Here is a 17511-nt window from a genome sequence, read left to right on the forward strand (position 1 = left end):
ATGGCTGTTTCTCAATATGCGTTCTTCAGCGATCTTGCGTCCTTGTGTCCTTGCTCTACGTCATCATTAACAGTTGAAGTTCAAGTCCAATTCTCAAGAACGCAAGTACAGAGGACGCAGGAAAATACCCAGATGAGTTCTTGATATCGAGGATACATCGAATGTAGACTTGCGTGTTGAAATCTGGGGAGGTCATGTGACCAGCAGGAAGATCGCAAAGATTTCAATTCTCACAGGTGCGTTCTGTGTTCTCGCAACCTTCTGAGTTCGTTCTTCCAAGGTTGCCTGGCAAGACCAGTCTCCACGAGAACGCAAGTCTGTTCTTTGTGTTCTTAGAATTGAGAAACAGCCCTCGTTGAGTGAGTGACAGAAGGGGAACCCCTTTACAATGTATGGAGAAGTGAATCTGAATGCTTCTGTCTTCTGTTACATCACCAAAAAACACCAGCGACCCAGTGCCTTAGGAAAGCATACATGGAAATGCAATCACACTGCCTGAACACTATTTTACTGAAGGTGTTGTCTGCCCATATCATGAGATGTTCATAGCCTTCTCCATCACTTTTATTCTCATACATATTAGTTTTATTTCTCAAAAAAAGGTTTTATATCTTCTCTTTATTGTTTTTATTGACAATGCCATCTTTACCTCTTTTAGAGCCTTCTTCATTTGTCTGGACAGTGTAAAGAGGTTTTTCTTTATCATGGAGAGGATAATGCCATCATCCACCATTGTAATCTTATATGGAAGTCCAGGATTGTTTGTTGTTGCTGAGCTCACCAGTGCATTTTTACCAAATATTTCTCCTGTCTGACTGATGGATATGTTATGATTTTGAAACTTAAATATGGTCTGGTGAAGATCCATTTACAGTTCCATTTGCTTTGTTTGGTAATTGATATATGACTGCCAGGAACTTTATTTGTAGCCACATGTTGCATCTATAAAGATATCGAGATGATTCTCACCATTGATGTCCTTTGAAAAGACAGCCACTAGGCCTCTCTTTGACACATGAGTATGTAGGATGTCCATCAGGGTGTTTATTCCTGCAGCCAGCATATGTTTTGGAAGTTAAATGATTAGACTGATTATTCTTTTTTTTTTTTTACAAAAAACAGAATTTGCTCCTTGTGTTAAAGAAAAGTCTGTGGTTCTTTTGTTTGGGCTTCACAATATTTAAGCTCACTCCTCAGTAGACTGAAGACACAGTCTATAGTTCAGAGGAAAATTAAACACTTAAGTCTTTTATTCACAAGCATTTGAGGAGGACTAAACTGATGCTGTTTCATAGATATCGAGACTTGGAGAATCACAAACTCACTTCTACATCGGGATGACTTCAGAGTTGGACAAATCCTTTAGGTGAGTATGAAAGACTACAACATGAGGTGGATGCTAAACTAAGACCAAACAAACAAACCATTTAAACTTTAGATAAAAGATAATGTACAGCAAAACCAGTTGTTTTCACAGAATAAACACAACAGGGTGATCAGGATCACATTTAAGGGATTTATTTGTGATGATAATCATCTGGGGGAACGTACAGCTAATTGGCGGCACATGAGTAAATATATGGAAATTAAATATTGATCATTTGTAAGAAAAAATACAAACGTATGATTTTGTTATTATTGATATCTGGAAATAACCCTCCAATGACCAATAAGAATCAAGCATCCCAGAGAATAGAAGTTTGGGTTCACTCTGAAAAACATTGTGTTAAAACAACCCAAATTGGAGAGCAGATTACACATTTAAGGTGCAGGATAAGCAACTTCAACTTTAAACCTCATTGAAGACATATATTTATGATGAAAATGTCAGATTTTGATTAAAGGATTTCAACATCCAACATTTTTTTTTGATTTAAACATTAAAAAAAAAACAGTAACCAACGTATTTACGATCCTGTGGGCACAACTTATCATGTCATGTAAACTGGACTGTTATCACATGCATTTAGTTTTATGGATACCTATATTGATACCAACCTTGTTTATCCTCATAATTATGTCAGTGTAAAATAAGGTAACCAGATTTTTTAAATAAAAACCGGGGACTTTTTTTAGTTCAATGGTCAAAGCATCATTAAAATCCCATTTGTTATTATCTATTAATTAAATAACAGGGACAAAACCTTTTTTGAATGTTTTCGTCTTTTTATTGTTGTGGGTTTGATTTCTGTCAATCTAATTGTTATGGTAGTGTAAAGAGCCACCCATTGGCACAACAATGAATACCAGTGGCATGGGTTTTTGTGTTTTTTTCTTATGTAACCGTTCCCATGTGATGGAAAATCAGCTCTGCGTTGGTTATGTGTGACTTCCTTGACTGGTCTTTGGCTGGCTCTTTATTTTCTGAACAAATGAAGACTTAAGATTAGAAAGCATATATTGTGTGGCTTCTTAAAAACGTCATCTTTGGCTCTCTCATGGTGAAACATCAAACTTTGCCAGGCCGTCACGGACACACCCTTTAGCGAAAATTCCAGATCTCCACAATTTATCAAGTTCATCTGCTCGGTTCCAGACAGGCTATCTATTGCGGCATATTACCCAGATGAGTTATGTGAATGCTTTGTTCTGGACAAACTAGCTATTGCGTGATAGGTACATTTACTGGACATTTTATGTGAATGCTTTGTTAAAGAAGAATGTCTTAAGTTTAGACTTAAACTGATCGACTGTGTCTGATTCTCAAACATTATTTGGTAAATCATTCCAGAGCTTAGGTATGAAAAAGATCTACCACCTTTAGACACTTTTGATATTCTAGGGTTAATTTATTGGCCAAAATTTTGTGATCACAGTGTACGTGATGGATTGTAATTCTTTAAGATACGAGGGTGCTGGGCCATGTAAGGCTTTGTAGGTGATGGCGCCAGGTTGTGTGTTGGCTTGCCGTCGCTCCACATTTAGGATGTTTGTTTTTTGTTTGTTTGTTTTTGTATGTTTTATCAATCGCTTGGATTGCCCACAGCTAATCTATGACCGCCTGACGTTGCTAAGCCTTCGATCTACGGCTTTGGATATGTGCAGTCGTGATTTGAACTTGAACTTGAAATTCTACGCTAAACAGCCATGCACGTTCCAGCGGCCAATGAAAGTCTGTCAGGTAACTGGCTGCGTGTGCTGGAAAAGAAGGCGCCGTAGGAGACGAGGCATACGGGCTGGAGTTTTAGTAAAACTTAGGAAACAGAGGATCCTAAACAATGGAGTCAAACCAACGGCAGAGTTGCAGCCTTCTTATCTGATATATGTTCAGCCTGTTATGTCATACCCACTGCGCTGGATTACACGGAAGGAGATGAGATGCGGAGGTGCTGTACTCTCTAATTTGCGCCCTGTGAGACGAGCTGGGACAACGAACCTAAGTGCGGGTTCTTCTCTTAATCGGCCCGTTGAATCAACAATGGTGCTTATGGCTGTGATAAACGCACGCTCAGTTGTTAACAAAACATTCATCTTGAATGACTATTATGTAACACAGGGGCTGGATTTTCTTTTTGTTACTGAAACATGGTTAAATGACGCGGATACGAGCCCTCTTGCTGAACTTTTACCTAATGGATGTAACTATTTAAGCACTCCGAGGAATAATCGTCGGGGCGGAGGCTTAGCTGTTATTTTTAAGAGCACGATGAAGTGCAAGTTATTGCCTGTTGATAGTTACATGAGTTTTGAAGTGCAATTGATGAAGATTGACTTGTCCTCACCAGTGATTTGTGCTTTGATATATAGGCCTCCTGGTTATAATAAGGATTTTATGAATGAATTTTATGAGTTTTTATCTATGATTATTCCATCCGCGGACAGGATTTTGATTATGGGAGATTTTAATATTCATGTTTGTTGTCCTGATAAACCTATGACTAAAGAATTTATGAATTTAGTAGATTCTTTTAACTTATCTCAATGTGTCTCTGGTCCAACTCACGATCATGGACATACACTTGACTTGGTGTTTTCTTTGGGAATAATGATAGATAATATTTGTGTTGAAGAATGTACTATTTCTGATCATATGCCTATTAGGTTTCATCTTACTTCTGCAACAAATGGACCATGTAACCCATCTTCATCAATCATGTCCAGGGTTATCACTACTTTTACACCCAGTGCATTCTCTACTGCTTTTTCTGATTTGGCCTTTCAAATTGAGCCTACATCTTTGCCCATTGTGGGTCCTGATGAATTGGTCAATTCTTTTAATTGTGTTTGTTCAGAGATTTTAGATAATGTTGCACCTTTTAATAAGAGAAGTAAAAAAGTTAAAAAAGAACCGTGGTTAAATGATGTGACGCGGAATCTGAGGCGGATTTGTCGGCATGCAGAGCGTAAGTGGCTGAAAGATAAATTGCAAGTATCTTATGATATTCTTAGAGAGTCTCTATCTAATTATCAAAACACTGTTAAAGCTGCTAGATCTTCATATTTTGCACGAATTATAGCAAATAATGCACACAATCCAAAGGTATTATTTTCAACCATAGATAAGGTACTGAGGCCGTCTTTTAATATTTTCCCGACCCCGTCTAGGGACCTGTGTGACAGATTTTTAAAATATTTTATTGATAAAGTTGCTCTTATCCGATTGAATATTAGGCCTGTTGGTAGTGATATAATTCATAAAATTAAGTCATCTCATTGTTTAAGTAAATTTGATTCGATTACATTACCGCAGTTGGAAAAAATAATACTCCACCTAAAACCGACTACCTCACTAAATGACGTTCTCCCGTCGCGGTTGTTTAAAGAAGTTGTAGACACTATTGGTTCCAGTGTACTATTGATTATCAATAGTAGTTTATCTCAAGGAATTGTACCAACAGGGTTTAAGCATGCTGTCATTGAACCAGTCTTAAAGAAAATGAGTTTGGACCCACAGGATTTTAAAAATTTTAGACCTATATCAAAATTGCCTTTTATGAATAAGATTTTAGAGAAAGTTGTCCATAATCAACTAACAGATTTTTTGATGGAAAATAATATAATGGATGTTTTTCAGTCTGGATTTAGGACCAAACATAGCACAGAATCAGCTTTATTAAAGGTGACTAATGATATTTTGTTAGGTATAGACTCTGGAAAAAATGTTGCCTTAATGATGTTGGATTTAAGTGCAGCCTTTGATACCCTGGATCATACAATTCTAATAGAGCGCCTCAGAGATTATGTAGGGATCAATGGCGTGGCCCTTAAGTGGTTCTCATCGTATTTGCACGATAGGACATGTTCGGTAAAAATTGGAAACCATGTCTCTGCATCAGCGACAATTTCTTGGGGCGTTCCTCAGGGATCAATTCTTGGTCCGACTTTGTTTTCATTATACATGATACCCCTTGGTTCCATTTTTAAGCAATATAACATCAATTATCACCTGCATGCTGATGATTTACAACTGTATTTTCCATTGGAGTGTGATGGTGGTATATCACTAAGTAAATTTCACAGGTGCTTGACTGAGGTAAAGGGATGGCTAGCAAATAATTTTTTTACAATTAAATGATGATAAGACTGAGTTTATTATGTTTGGGAATAAACAGCCTGGGAATAGTTCGGCTGGAAATTGTGGACTATTGACCAATAATATGTGTAGCCATGTAAGGAATCTCGGTGTAATTTTTGACTCTGAAATGCGCTTTGATCGCCAAGTTAATAGCGTCGTGAAATCATCTTTTTTTCAGTTGAGGAAATTGACCAAATTAAAACCCATCCTTTTATACAATGATTTGGAGATTGTTCTGCATGCCTTTTTATCAACCCGGTTAGATTATTGTAATGCTCTTTATTTAGGCATAAGTGAATCACTGGTTACTCGTCTTCAGTATGTTCAAAATGCTGCAGCGAGATTTTTAACAAATACAAGAAAACGTGATCACATAACACCTGTATTGATAAACCTTCACTGGCTACCGGTTAAATTCAGAATTCAATACAAGGTGTTAACGTTTGTTTTTAAAGCATTACACAATCAAGCTCCTACATACATAAATGATATGTTGATCCCATATCGGTCTCAACGCCAATTACGATCTTCTCAGTATATGCTGCTAACCGTCCCTCGATCTCGATTGAGGCGTAGTGGAGATCGAGCCTTCTCTGTTGCGGCCCCTGCACTTTGGAATGAGTTGCCGCTACCACTGAAATCCCTGCCAAGCATGGAGACTTTTTAAAAAGGGTTTGAAGACTTACCTATTTTATAAAGCGTTCGGTATCTGATAGGGTCTGGGAACTGTGAGCGATTATGTGTTTGATTTGTGGTGTCATGTGATGATGTTTTGTTTTGTTGTTTGTTTTTAGTATTATTGGAATTTATGTGTAATTTTAAAGCTGTTTTACACTTATGGACAGCACTTTGGTCCATTTTAATGGTTTTGAAAGTGCTTTATAAATAAAAGTTGAGTTGAGTGATTAGTTATGTTTTTAATTGTATGCAATATTGAACTGGTAGCCAGTGTAAACATGCCAAAATTGGACTTATGTGGTAATTTTTTTAGATCGAGTAAGCACTCTTGCAGCAGCGTTTTGAACTACAGGTAGCTGAAGCTTGTTTACCTGATTTGCGTGACATCCCCCGAGTAACGAGTTACAATAGTCTATAGACCTTTTGCATGTCGACGTCATAGTTACGTCACACACGCAATGTGGTGCCAGAAAAACAATGGAAATGAATTAGACACGAGTGAAACGAACAATATAACTCACTAGAAAATGTTTTGTTGTGCTGTTGAGTGTCAGAATAGGAATGCCAAAATAGATGACCTTCATTTTTAATTATATACCGTCGTCGAAGACACCATTTGAAGATAAACGTAGGTGTTTATGGTTGCAATAAGCCCTCAACCGGACAGACTGGAGTGATGATATCATTTGGAAATCTTTTAATAATTAGAATATAAAATAATTAGAGAAGATATCCGGTGTTCTGTCGAAGTCTGATCCTATCCCTCTATGTGTTTCTTATAGCATTTTTATCACGTTACGTTTATAATTTATTTAGAAAGATAAAAGATTTGAATGATTTCATAATATAAATAATATTACCATTTATTAAAGTGTTCATATTTTTTTCGTTTTCTATTACTTCTTTTTACCTTATATCTTAGCCTATGTCTTCTTCCTGTTTGTTCTAAATTATGATGTTTACGTATAAATATATATACATAGCACACACGATGTAAAGTGTTAATAATATATAAACAGGCCTATAAAATTAATTTGTATGTAAACATAATAGTTTTAGAACAAACAAGTAGGCTATAAATGTAAGGAAGAAATTGAAAACAGGAAAATTATGAAATATTTAATAAATGATATTATACAGAATACATGATAGTATTGCTCTTATAAGTACTTCAGCGATTCATACTGTAAAAATAATTGATTTACCAATAAAGAACAATACATATACATTACATACATGCACACAATTAGTGTTGTATTTAGTAGCCAAGCCATTTAAACTTTTAATTTATTTAAAAAATAAACGTAACTTGGTGAAAATGTTATAAGAAACATAACACTTAAGAGAAATATAGGGGAACAAACTTCTACAGAACACCGGATCCTTAAAAATCACAATTTAACGCTAAAACACTTCACACCGCTATTGCAGGGCTGTCACTTTCTGCCACCAGTTGGGCTCTGCCCACAAAGAACGTCATCTCTGTTTGCAAACACGCAAAAGGTCTATTCTAGAGGTCATAAAAGCGTGGATGAGCTTTTCTGCATCTGATGCAGACAGCATATTGAGTATTTTTGAGATATTTCTAAGATGGAAGAAGGGCTGTGCGCCAGACATTGGAGATATGGCTATCAAAGGATAAATTGCTGTCGAGCATCACACCTAAGTTCTTAAACGTGGAAGATGGCACCACAGTGCAGCCATCTATGGGCAACTTGTAATCTGGCATATTATGTTTGGAGCGATTTGGTTCAATAATAAGTATCTCTGTCTTATTGGAGTTTAGCATACGGAAGTTATGTGCCATCCAGTCCCTAATATCACTAATCCAGTCTGTTAGCTTAGAAAACTGGTGGGTTTCGCTAGGATGTGACGAGATGTAAAGCTGGGTATCATCCACATAGCAGTGAAAACTTATTTTGTGTTTCCTGATGATGTCTCCTAGAGGTAACATGTATAACGAGAATAGGATAGGACCTAAAACTGAACCCTGTGGTACGCCGTTATTAACCAGGGAGTGATATGACTCTTCCTAATTTACATAAACAAAGTGGTAGCGATTGGTTAGGTGGATCTAAACCAGGCTAATGCCTGACCACTGATACAACATATTTTTCTAGTCTATTGAGTAAGATTCTGTAATCTATTGTGTCAAAGGCTGCACTAAGGTCTAGTAATATAAGAATTGAGATTTCACAACGCATCAGATGTTAAAATGAGGTCATTTGTAACTCTAAGCAGTGCTGTCTCTGTGCTATGGTGGGGTCTGAATCCTGATTGGAACTTTCCATATGTACTATTATTCACTAAGAATGCGCATAGCTGATTGTCAGCTTCTAATATCTTAGAAAGAAAAGGGAGTTTTTAGATTGATCTAAAGTTATTAAGATCTCCCTGGTCAAGGTGTGGGTTTTTTAATGAGCGGTCTAATAACTGCTAGTTTGAAAGCTGTTGGAACATATCCTAATTCTAGTGATGACTTAAAGATATTTAGTACTGGGTCTGACTCTACAGGGAATACCTCTTTAAGTAGTTTTGTGGGAATGGGGTCTAATATACAGGACGATGATTTGGATGATGTTACTAATTTAGAGAGCTCTTTTATTGTAATAGCTTTAAATGACTCAAGATGTCTGTATGGTAATCTAGTGTTAAATGTACTATTGGGTAGAGTGGTGGCTGCTTGCGTGGCTTTGATGTTTTCCCTAATAACTGTAATTTTGTTAGTAAAGAAGTTCATGAAGTCATTACTATTGTGTTGGAGTTTTCTATTGGTTTCCATTTGTTCTTTGTTTCTAGTCAGATTTGCAACTGTGCTAAAGAGGAAACGAGCCTAGTCGGTAGCATGTTGTGGATCGAGTGATCCTATCTAGAAGTACCGTATATGACACAAGGCAATGGTTTGAAACTACATCGCTCTGAGGTGATATTTCGATGCCATTAATATTGAGCCCAAGTGACAGAATTAAGTCTAATGTGTGTTTACGTGTATGCGTGGGCCCTGACACATTTTGTTTAATATCGAGAGAATTTAGAACATCCATAAATGCTAGTCCTAATGCCTCTTTTGGGTTATCAACGTGGATATTAAAGTCGCCAACGATAAGAGCTTTATCTACAGTTACTACAAGCTCAGACAGGAAATCTGTAATTTCTTTAAGAAAATCTTTGTGGTGGCCTGGTGGTCTGTCGATTGTAGATAAGATGAAAGAGAGCTGTTTAATGTTACGATCAGTTATTTCCATATTTAACAATATTATTTCAAATGAATTAAATTTTAGAACAGATTTATGGTTTACTTTGAATATTTTTTTGTATATTGTAGCTACACCACCCCCTCTCCCCTTTGATTTGATTTGATCGTGTTTAAAATAATAGTCTTGTGGGGTGGATTCGTTTAAACTAACTAATGTAATCGTCTGCTTTAAGCCAGGTTTCTGTTAAACAGAGTGCATTCAAGTTTTGGTCTGTAATTATTTCACTGATAATAGGTTCTTCATTGGTAAGCAATCTAATGTTAAGAAGGCTGAGTTTTAACATTTGAGTTTCATCTGGTATTGTACTGTTTTCTAATTTTATGTTAATAAGATTTGTACGAGACAAGGTAAACGGTGCTCTGCATTTCTTTGTACGAGTAGCAGACACAGTTGAAATGTGTTGATACTCTGGTAAAATAGATTCTATGTGCTGGGATATATGTGATCTTGACATGTCAAGGCAGCTAACAAACGGACGGGTAAGCCTTTCAGTACGGACTCTCTTTGTGAAGTCTCAAATGCTTGTTATCAGGTGTTCCTACAGGTGATTGCCTGGTATTTTGACCCAGCATTTGGGTTGATGCGTCACAGGAGGGGTGCATTCATCCAACTGTCTGTGAAATTTGCAGGGCAAATAAAACATGTGACATTTTTTGTCTGTTTGTAGTTGGGTGGACGGTTCACCTGTTGTATACACTGCATGGGAAAAAAATGAACCAAATTTCGCCAACAATAATGAGAACTGTGTGGCCGTTTTGAAAAGCTCAGGTAAGAACTTCTCATCACAGCTGTATATGATATAGGAAATAGATGAAGAACAACATTAGGGATGTGCCCTAAGCCGAATACTTTTATAATATGTGTGTGAAGTAAATGAGTGCAATCTATAAAATGACATGAATGACATTTTCTGCGCATCCCTTATTTAGAAACGCGAGCTGTTTTGGAATTAGTTTGAAAATGCTGCTAATATCAAACTTCTTTTAACCCAACTAAAAATGACCCTTTTAGTTTATTTTATTTAATTTAATTACACAAGACCAGAAAACCTTGATAAAATGATGTACTCTGATAATAAAATATTCGTTAATAACTCTGCGTCTCCGTCTGACTTCGGTCACAAATGATCTTTTAATTATTGCAAGCTTCAGTGTCAATCTAGGTGAATATAAAATAAATAAGTAAATATATAAAAATATGAAAATGTAACATTTTTAAAGCAAAATTTAAACTGAAGATTATTATGAAATGAATTGCAATAATCATAAAAATAAAGTAAGTAAATAACAACTGAAACATTTGAATGAAATCTTTCTAATTACCTTTTTGTTTAAAATCATGTTGCTTGTTTTGAACTAAGTCAAAACTGATAGAGCATACTGTTATTTGACATTTTAAACGAGTATCTGATTATTTATTAATTTAGATGAAGATTAATGAGAAAGTTTTTTTAAACAATTCGTTCTGTTCGCGCAAACGCTGTAGGCTATGGACATAGTTAATATGCTCACCATGTTGTTGTAATGCTTATTATGTTTTCATAAATTCTTATCAAAACAGATGTTTTTGAACTATTCTGTCACTGCATGTACTTGCGTGTCTGTGCGCTGCGTTTCGGATCTGTCGGTCAGCGCGAGTCTTGTCTATTTTAATAACTTTTAAACATAAATCAGTTCCGAATTTATCTCTCTTAATAACTCTTTAAACATCAAGCAAGTCCTGCATTTTATTTTCAAATTCCTGCATGTTTTTAAACCTAAACCAAGATGTCAGACATGACAGGCATCTTAGTATTAATCATTTCACTCTCAGAAAATGTATTAGATGTTTAATTAATAGAGTATTTGAATCGCTAGACGAGGGATTAATGTAGGCTACTTATTTTTTCTGAAAACATCCCACTCATTTAGACAGAATGGGTCACATATGTAACTGTGCTGAAAGACACAATAAACGCTGATGTAGAGTCAACAGGCTCTCAAGTTCAACGCACATAGGCACAAGCTGTATGAGGCTTTGAAAATGAGAATTTTGTTTTCCATGCCTATTATTAATGAGAATCAAGTTATTTGTCTTTTGATAAAAATGTTGTAATATTATTTTTAATAAATATTTACAGTTATTTAAGTTATAATTATAATAAAGCAAACATTCATTTAAAATGCCATTTTCATGTAATATGACAAACTTACGGGTTAAGACCCGCCCACTTCCGGTTCCATCCGAATACAAATACGGATACAAATAATTTTGAGATTGTTACAGATACAAATACAGATACAAATACTGACTCCGCTGCACACCCCTAAACAACATCCACTAATGCTGAGCCAGCTATTCAGTCCTGCTCCAGAGACATCACATCTAGATTATAAGATGTTGATTCAGATTGTATTAGTGTTGAAGTTGACTTCATTTGGATTAATAAATATCTTTTACCATTAGGTTTAAAATTTCAGAAGCTTGTTATTGTACAGCAATATTGTATGACACATATATAGCATACTCTATGTCTTATCCAATCGCCTTTTTAATGGTGCACATAATCTGATGGATAACATGTATGTGTTTCTGTAGGATTCTGGAATGATGTTAATTGTGGTTTATCGTTACCCTCAATCTGTAAAAGAAGTGCTGATTTTGTCAACACCACCGTGTCTCCAACCACTGTAGCACCGGGGGGCTGCGCTCCTGAATGGACTCTGTTCAATGGAAAAGTAAGAACCATTACTGTCCAAACACATTTGGGGACCCACATAACCATTAAGAGATGCCATGAGTCCCCAAAAAACCTGGGGATTCCTTGGTTTTCCAGTAAAACAAGAACTATTTTTGTCAAATTATTGAAAGCAACACATTAGCTATGTTTACATGCACAAAATGTTGTCATTACGACTGAATTTAATCCGATTCCAGTGTACGACATTACAGTTTACATGCACTCTAAACATATTTGTTTACATGTACAATCTATATAATCCAAACCAAACAGCTGTGCAAGTGCACATCCAGGGTTGCCAGATTTGCGTATCAAACTCATCCCAAAGGGAATTCAAAACCAGCACAAAAGCATCACAAAGATAATTCAAAGCCCAAATTCCAAAAACTAATGAACAAAACCCTTTGATCTTTAAAGGGGCACTTCACCGATTTGCATTAAGCTTTGTATTGTTAGAACCCAAATCATGTTTTTGAATGGTCGTGCATCATTCCTTCAGTTTCCCCTGAGACGGGAGAAATACAGATTTCAGTGTTGCACTTCCTTCTTTCAATGATGTAAAAATCTGCATTTTGCTTCATTGAAAGAAGGAAGTGCTATATCTTTGTCGAGGGTGAAAGACTACAGACACTCATTCCTCATTTTTCCAAGGTGGGGGCTATGGATGGGACCCACTTACGCTAAAGACCTATTACAGATCAGTGGGTGGGACTTACGAAAATATACGAACACAGACGGTAAAAACCGATCAGCCGCCATATTTATGCTAAGCTAACAGACGTTGTGGAGTGACTTGTTACAATAATAGCGGAAGGTAATTGATATGATATGGAGAAGGGTGATTTCGCAAGCGTGATGCTTTAATCCGCTGTTCATTGCACCTTTATGAGCCACAATACATTGGCATTTTAAAAGTTTCTCGAAGTAGATTGGTCCCGCGAAGTGTGTTTCCAATTTGTCGGTCACGACGTGATATCTTTGATCGCTTCCTTCAGGGAAAGAGGGTTAGATACATAACTGAGACATTTTTTCTGTTATTTCCCTGACCAAGATATTTTAATAATCAAAGCTGCACACCTTAATTCTGAGCGTTTGTGTTTCCAAATAGTGTTACAAGTTTTTCAAAAATAAGATGTCATGGCATAAAGCACAAGATCACTGCATTTCAAATGAAGGCAAACTGGTGTCTATTTGGAGTCGCACAGAGCAATGTAAGTATGACACAAATACTGTTATCTGTTCATCCTTTACACCTGAATTTATTTATTTTTATAAGAAATGAAACCTGCTGATATCATTGTGCTGTTTAAAGAATTCAAAATGTATTCTCTACTATTAAAGCTAGTTAACATGTTTACAATTAAAAGTATTACATTGACTTTATTTAAATTTGTGACCAAGTGCTAAACCAGCACAGATAATGACTGTATTTAAGTGGAGTGTGAAGTTTAACTGAATATATTAAATGTTAAATAAATATATATATATGCATTGCATTACAACAATCCCTTTGTTTGCATTTTCAGTTTTTCTCACAACTTTAATGCTAAGTGCTGTTAATGACGTGTGGATCGGTGCAAATGACCTTGCCACAGATAAAAAATTTGTGTGGACTGAAAATCGAGCTGTCAGATACTCAAACTGGTTCAAATTTCATCCTTCATCATGGGTAGGGTCAATATACTTTTCTGGGGAGTGCATGAGTTTATTGCAAAAATTAATGTAGTAGCACAATCATCAAGCTAATCTTTTGTTTGTTGTGTATTTGTTTCATCAGTTAGTTTTCTGTGTAATCTTACACTAAAAGCTTTGTGTTTGATCACAGCAGTTAATATAAGCATCTCATTATATGTTCTTCTCACTGGCAGTGTGTTTCAGGTTAACTTCTGTTATGAGGTTTTGATTTTAGTTGTAAATGTTTGACCATTTCATTAATTCAATGCACCCTAAAGATACAGTAGCCAACAAAGGACAAATATGCCAACGTCTGAGGCAACATAGGGATGAAATGCACTCTGTAGGAGGGGTGCACAAACTTGGTCCTGGAGGGCTGGTATCCTGCAGAGTTCAGCTCCAACTTGCCTCAGCATACTGCCTAGAAGTGTTTAGTGCTTAGAAACGCCCCACTCAGCCAGCCAGCGCAACCAGCAGTAGCAGAGCGACACGATCTCATCCATTTCAATGAAAGCTTGCCGACTTCCGGCCGTTTGCACTCAAACGTAGTAACTGTTTTACTCACATAATGCTACTGTGCCATTCCTGTCAGAGCCAACATAAATTATTCTTTTAATCACAGTCTCTCCGCAAATCCAGCATCGACTTTTCGCTTCTTTACAAACGAATTCACGGTGTCAGGCAATGAATACAGAAGATCCCAGTGCAGTAAACAGAAAAATTTATTTAAATAATAATGGGTGCAAAAATGACAATAGCACGTCTGGGCAAAAGCCACACCAAGGCAGACGGCTGAGAGCGGGGAGCACACACAGGCACTGGGGCGAAGAACCACACACGTTCGGGCTCCGGCCAGACAACGAACGGTGGGAGAGAGTATATATGGCTGATCACTTCACGCAGGGAAAGCTTAGTCAGCCCAGCTGCTGGCACACGAGACAGGTGGTAGAGAGGAATCCTGCAACGGGCAGAGAGAGAGAGAGAGAGGCGGTCAGTGTCTTCAGCAGAGTCCGTGCTGGACAGCGCACAGGGGCTGTCCGAGTCTTATGCAGAATTACGCGCCGAAGCGCACTGCGGCTGGACAGCACAAGATGGAGACAGGCGCTCGGAGAATCCACAGACAGAGTGTTCACAGCGGCTAGATGGGAGGCACGCCACACAGGAGAGACTGACAGCGGGCGGGGAATCTAAAGGGGATAAGTCAGCAGAGAGCACGGAGAGTAAACCAAAATCAAAACAGGAGACAGATACTATAGCACAACAGGACAGGACTGGAACTAGACAAGCTAGCTGGCAGGAACATACAAAACGAACTTGCAAGGAACAAACAAACACACAGGGATTAAATACTAAACCGATTGGGCATCAAATGAGTATCAGGTGAGGGACGCAGGTGAAGGAAATGACACTGATGAGACCCGTGACAGAGCCGCGCACGTGTGAAACTGTCAACACAAAAACATGAACAGAGAAACAAAAATACAGCGGTTACAGAAACCAAAGTCACGACAGGACCCCCCCCCCACGACCGCCCCCAGGCGGTCCATGGGAGGACTCACCCCGTCTCCGACGGAAGTCCACAATCAGGTCAGGGTCCAAGATGTCCCGGGCCGGTACCCAGCACCTCTCCTCCGGACCATAGCCCTCCCAATCCACTAAATACTGAAAACCCCTGCCCCGCCGACGCACATCTAACAGGGATTTAATAGTAAAAACTGGGGCACCGTCCAGAAGCTGCGGGGTGGGAGGGGTGGGGGCAGAAGGGACAGGGTTAAGGGGAGAAAAAAAAACAGGCTTCAGTTTAGACACATGAAAAACTGGATGAACCCGACCGAGAGCAGGAGGCAATCTGAGCTTAACCGTCACCGGGTTAATAACCTTTTCAATACTGTATGGCCCAAGGAATCGAGGTGCCAGCTTACGAGATGGCCCTCGGAGAGACAGATCCTTGGAAGAAAGCCATACCTTCTGCCCACAGATAAAACGGGGCGCGGGTCTACGGTGACGATCAGCCGCGGCTTTGGTCCGTCTGGAGGTCCTAAGTAATGTATCTCTAGCCCTCCTCCAGGTGCGTCTGCAACGTTGAACAAAGGCTAGCGCAGACGGGACCACCGCATCGAGTTCCTGATCTGGGAAGAGAGGGGGCTGAAACCCCATGGAAGCCTCAAACGGAGACATCTTATGGGATGAAACAGGAAGAGAGTTATGTGCATATTCTACCCAGGGTAACTGTTGGCACCAGGAGCTCGGATATTGAGATGTCAGACAGCGGAGCGCACGACCAAGATCCTGGTTAGCCCGTTCGCATTGCCCGTTGGTCTGTGGGTGATAACCTGAAGACAAGCTGGCTGTGGAGCCGATCTGTCTACAGAACTCCTGCCAAAAACGGGAAATAAACTGAGGACCCCTATCAGAAACCACGTCAGAAGGCAGACCATGTAAGCGAAAGACGTGCTCTATCATAATCTGAGCCGTTTCCTTGGCAGAGGGAAGCTTGGGCAGGGGAACAAAATGCGCTGCTTTAGAGAAGCGATCCACAATGGTCAAAATTACAGTGTTACCTCTAGAACTAGGTAAATTGGTAACAAAACCAATGGCTATGTGAGACCAAGGACGGGAAGGAACAGACAAGGGCTTAAGCAGACCAACTGGGGCTTGATGAGAAGCCTTATTGCGGGCACAAACTTGACAGGCTAACACAAACTGTCTGACATCGGAGCCCATAGAGGGCCACCAAAATCGCTGACGGACGGCAGCCAGCGATCTCCGAACTCCAGGATGACAAACTAACTTGGACTCGTGACCCCACCGGATGACCTCGGAACGGAGCGGTACCGGAACCCAAAGTCGACCCGCTGGGCACCCCTCTGGCACTTCCTCCTCCCGTCCGGCCTCCCTCACTCGTTGTTCGATGCCCCAGCGCAGAGCCCCCACCACCCGCCCCTCCGGGAGGATGGTTTCGTCTCTGTCAGGACTGGAAACCTCGAACAACCGAGAGAGGGCATCAGGCTTTGTGTTTTTAGAGCCAGGCCGGTACGAGAGGATGAAATTAAATCTGTCAAAGAAGACGCCCAACGAGCCTGACGTGATGTTAACCTCCTGGCTGAACGGATATATTCTAAATTCTTGTGATCCGTCCAGACCAGGAAGGGTTCCGAGGTCCCCTCCAACCAGTGACGCCACTCACCCAAAGCCAATCTGACGGCCAGCAGCTCCCGATTCCCTATGTCGTAGTTTCGCTCTGCTGGGTTAAGCCGGTGTGAGAAGAAAGCGCAAGGATGCACCTTGCCATCCTTACGTGATCGCTGAGATAGAACGGCACCAACCCCGACATCTGAAGCATCCACCTCAACAATGAACTGGGAGGTAGGATCTGGAATAGAAAGAACAGGAGCAGTGATAAACCGGGACTTTAAATTATCAAAGGCTTCCTGAGCCTCCCTACCCCAGACAAACCTCTCCTTGGTGGAGGTGAGAGCCGTAAGGGGTTGAGCAATCCGACCAAAGTTTCTAATGAATCGCCGGTAAAAATTGGCGAACCCTAAGAAACGCAGTAATGCCTTACGAGAGTCGGGGACAGGCCACTTAGCCACCGTTCTGACCTTATCTGGATCGGGACGTATCTCACCCTCGGCTATCACAAAACCCAGAAACGAAACCGACCTCTT

The 17511-nt window shown here is 39.2% G+C and overlaps 1 protein-coding gene across 1 annotated transcript in view; it reads left to right on the forward strand.

Moving 5' to 3' along the window:
* Positions 1–17511, forward strand: part of LOC135743925 (macrophage mannose receptor 1-like) — a 52807-nt gene that overhangs the window by 21297 nt on the left and 13999 nt on the right. The window contains exons 18-22 of the mRNA XM_065261830.1: positions 1296–1366; positions 10118–10218; positions 12028–12167; positions 13278–13380; positions 13696–13838. Of these exons, the coding sequence (XP_065117902.1) occupies positions 1296–1366; positions 10118–10218; positions 12028–12167; positions 13278–13380; positions 13696–13838 (558 nt within the window). The remainder of the gene's footprint in view (positions 1–1295; positions 1367–10117; positions 10219–12027; positions 12168–13277; positions 13381–13695; positions 13839–17511) is intronic.

This window comes from Paramisgurnus dabryanus, chromosome 2 (genome assembly GCF_030506205.2).
Source record: "Paramisgurnus dabryanus chromosome 2, PD_genome_1.1, whole genome shotgun sequence".
NCBI classification, from domain to species: Eukaryota; Metazoa; Chordata; class Actinopteri; order Cypriniformes; family Cobitidae; genus Paramisgurnus; species Paramisgurnus dabryanus.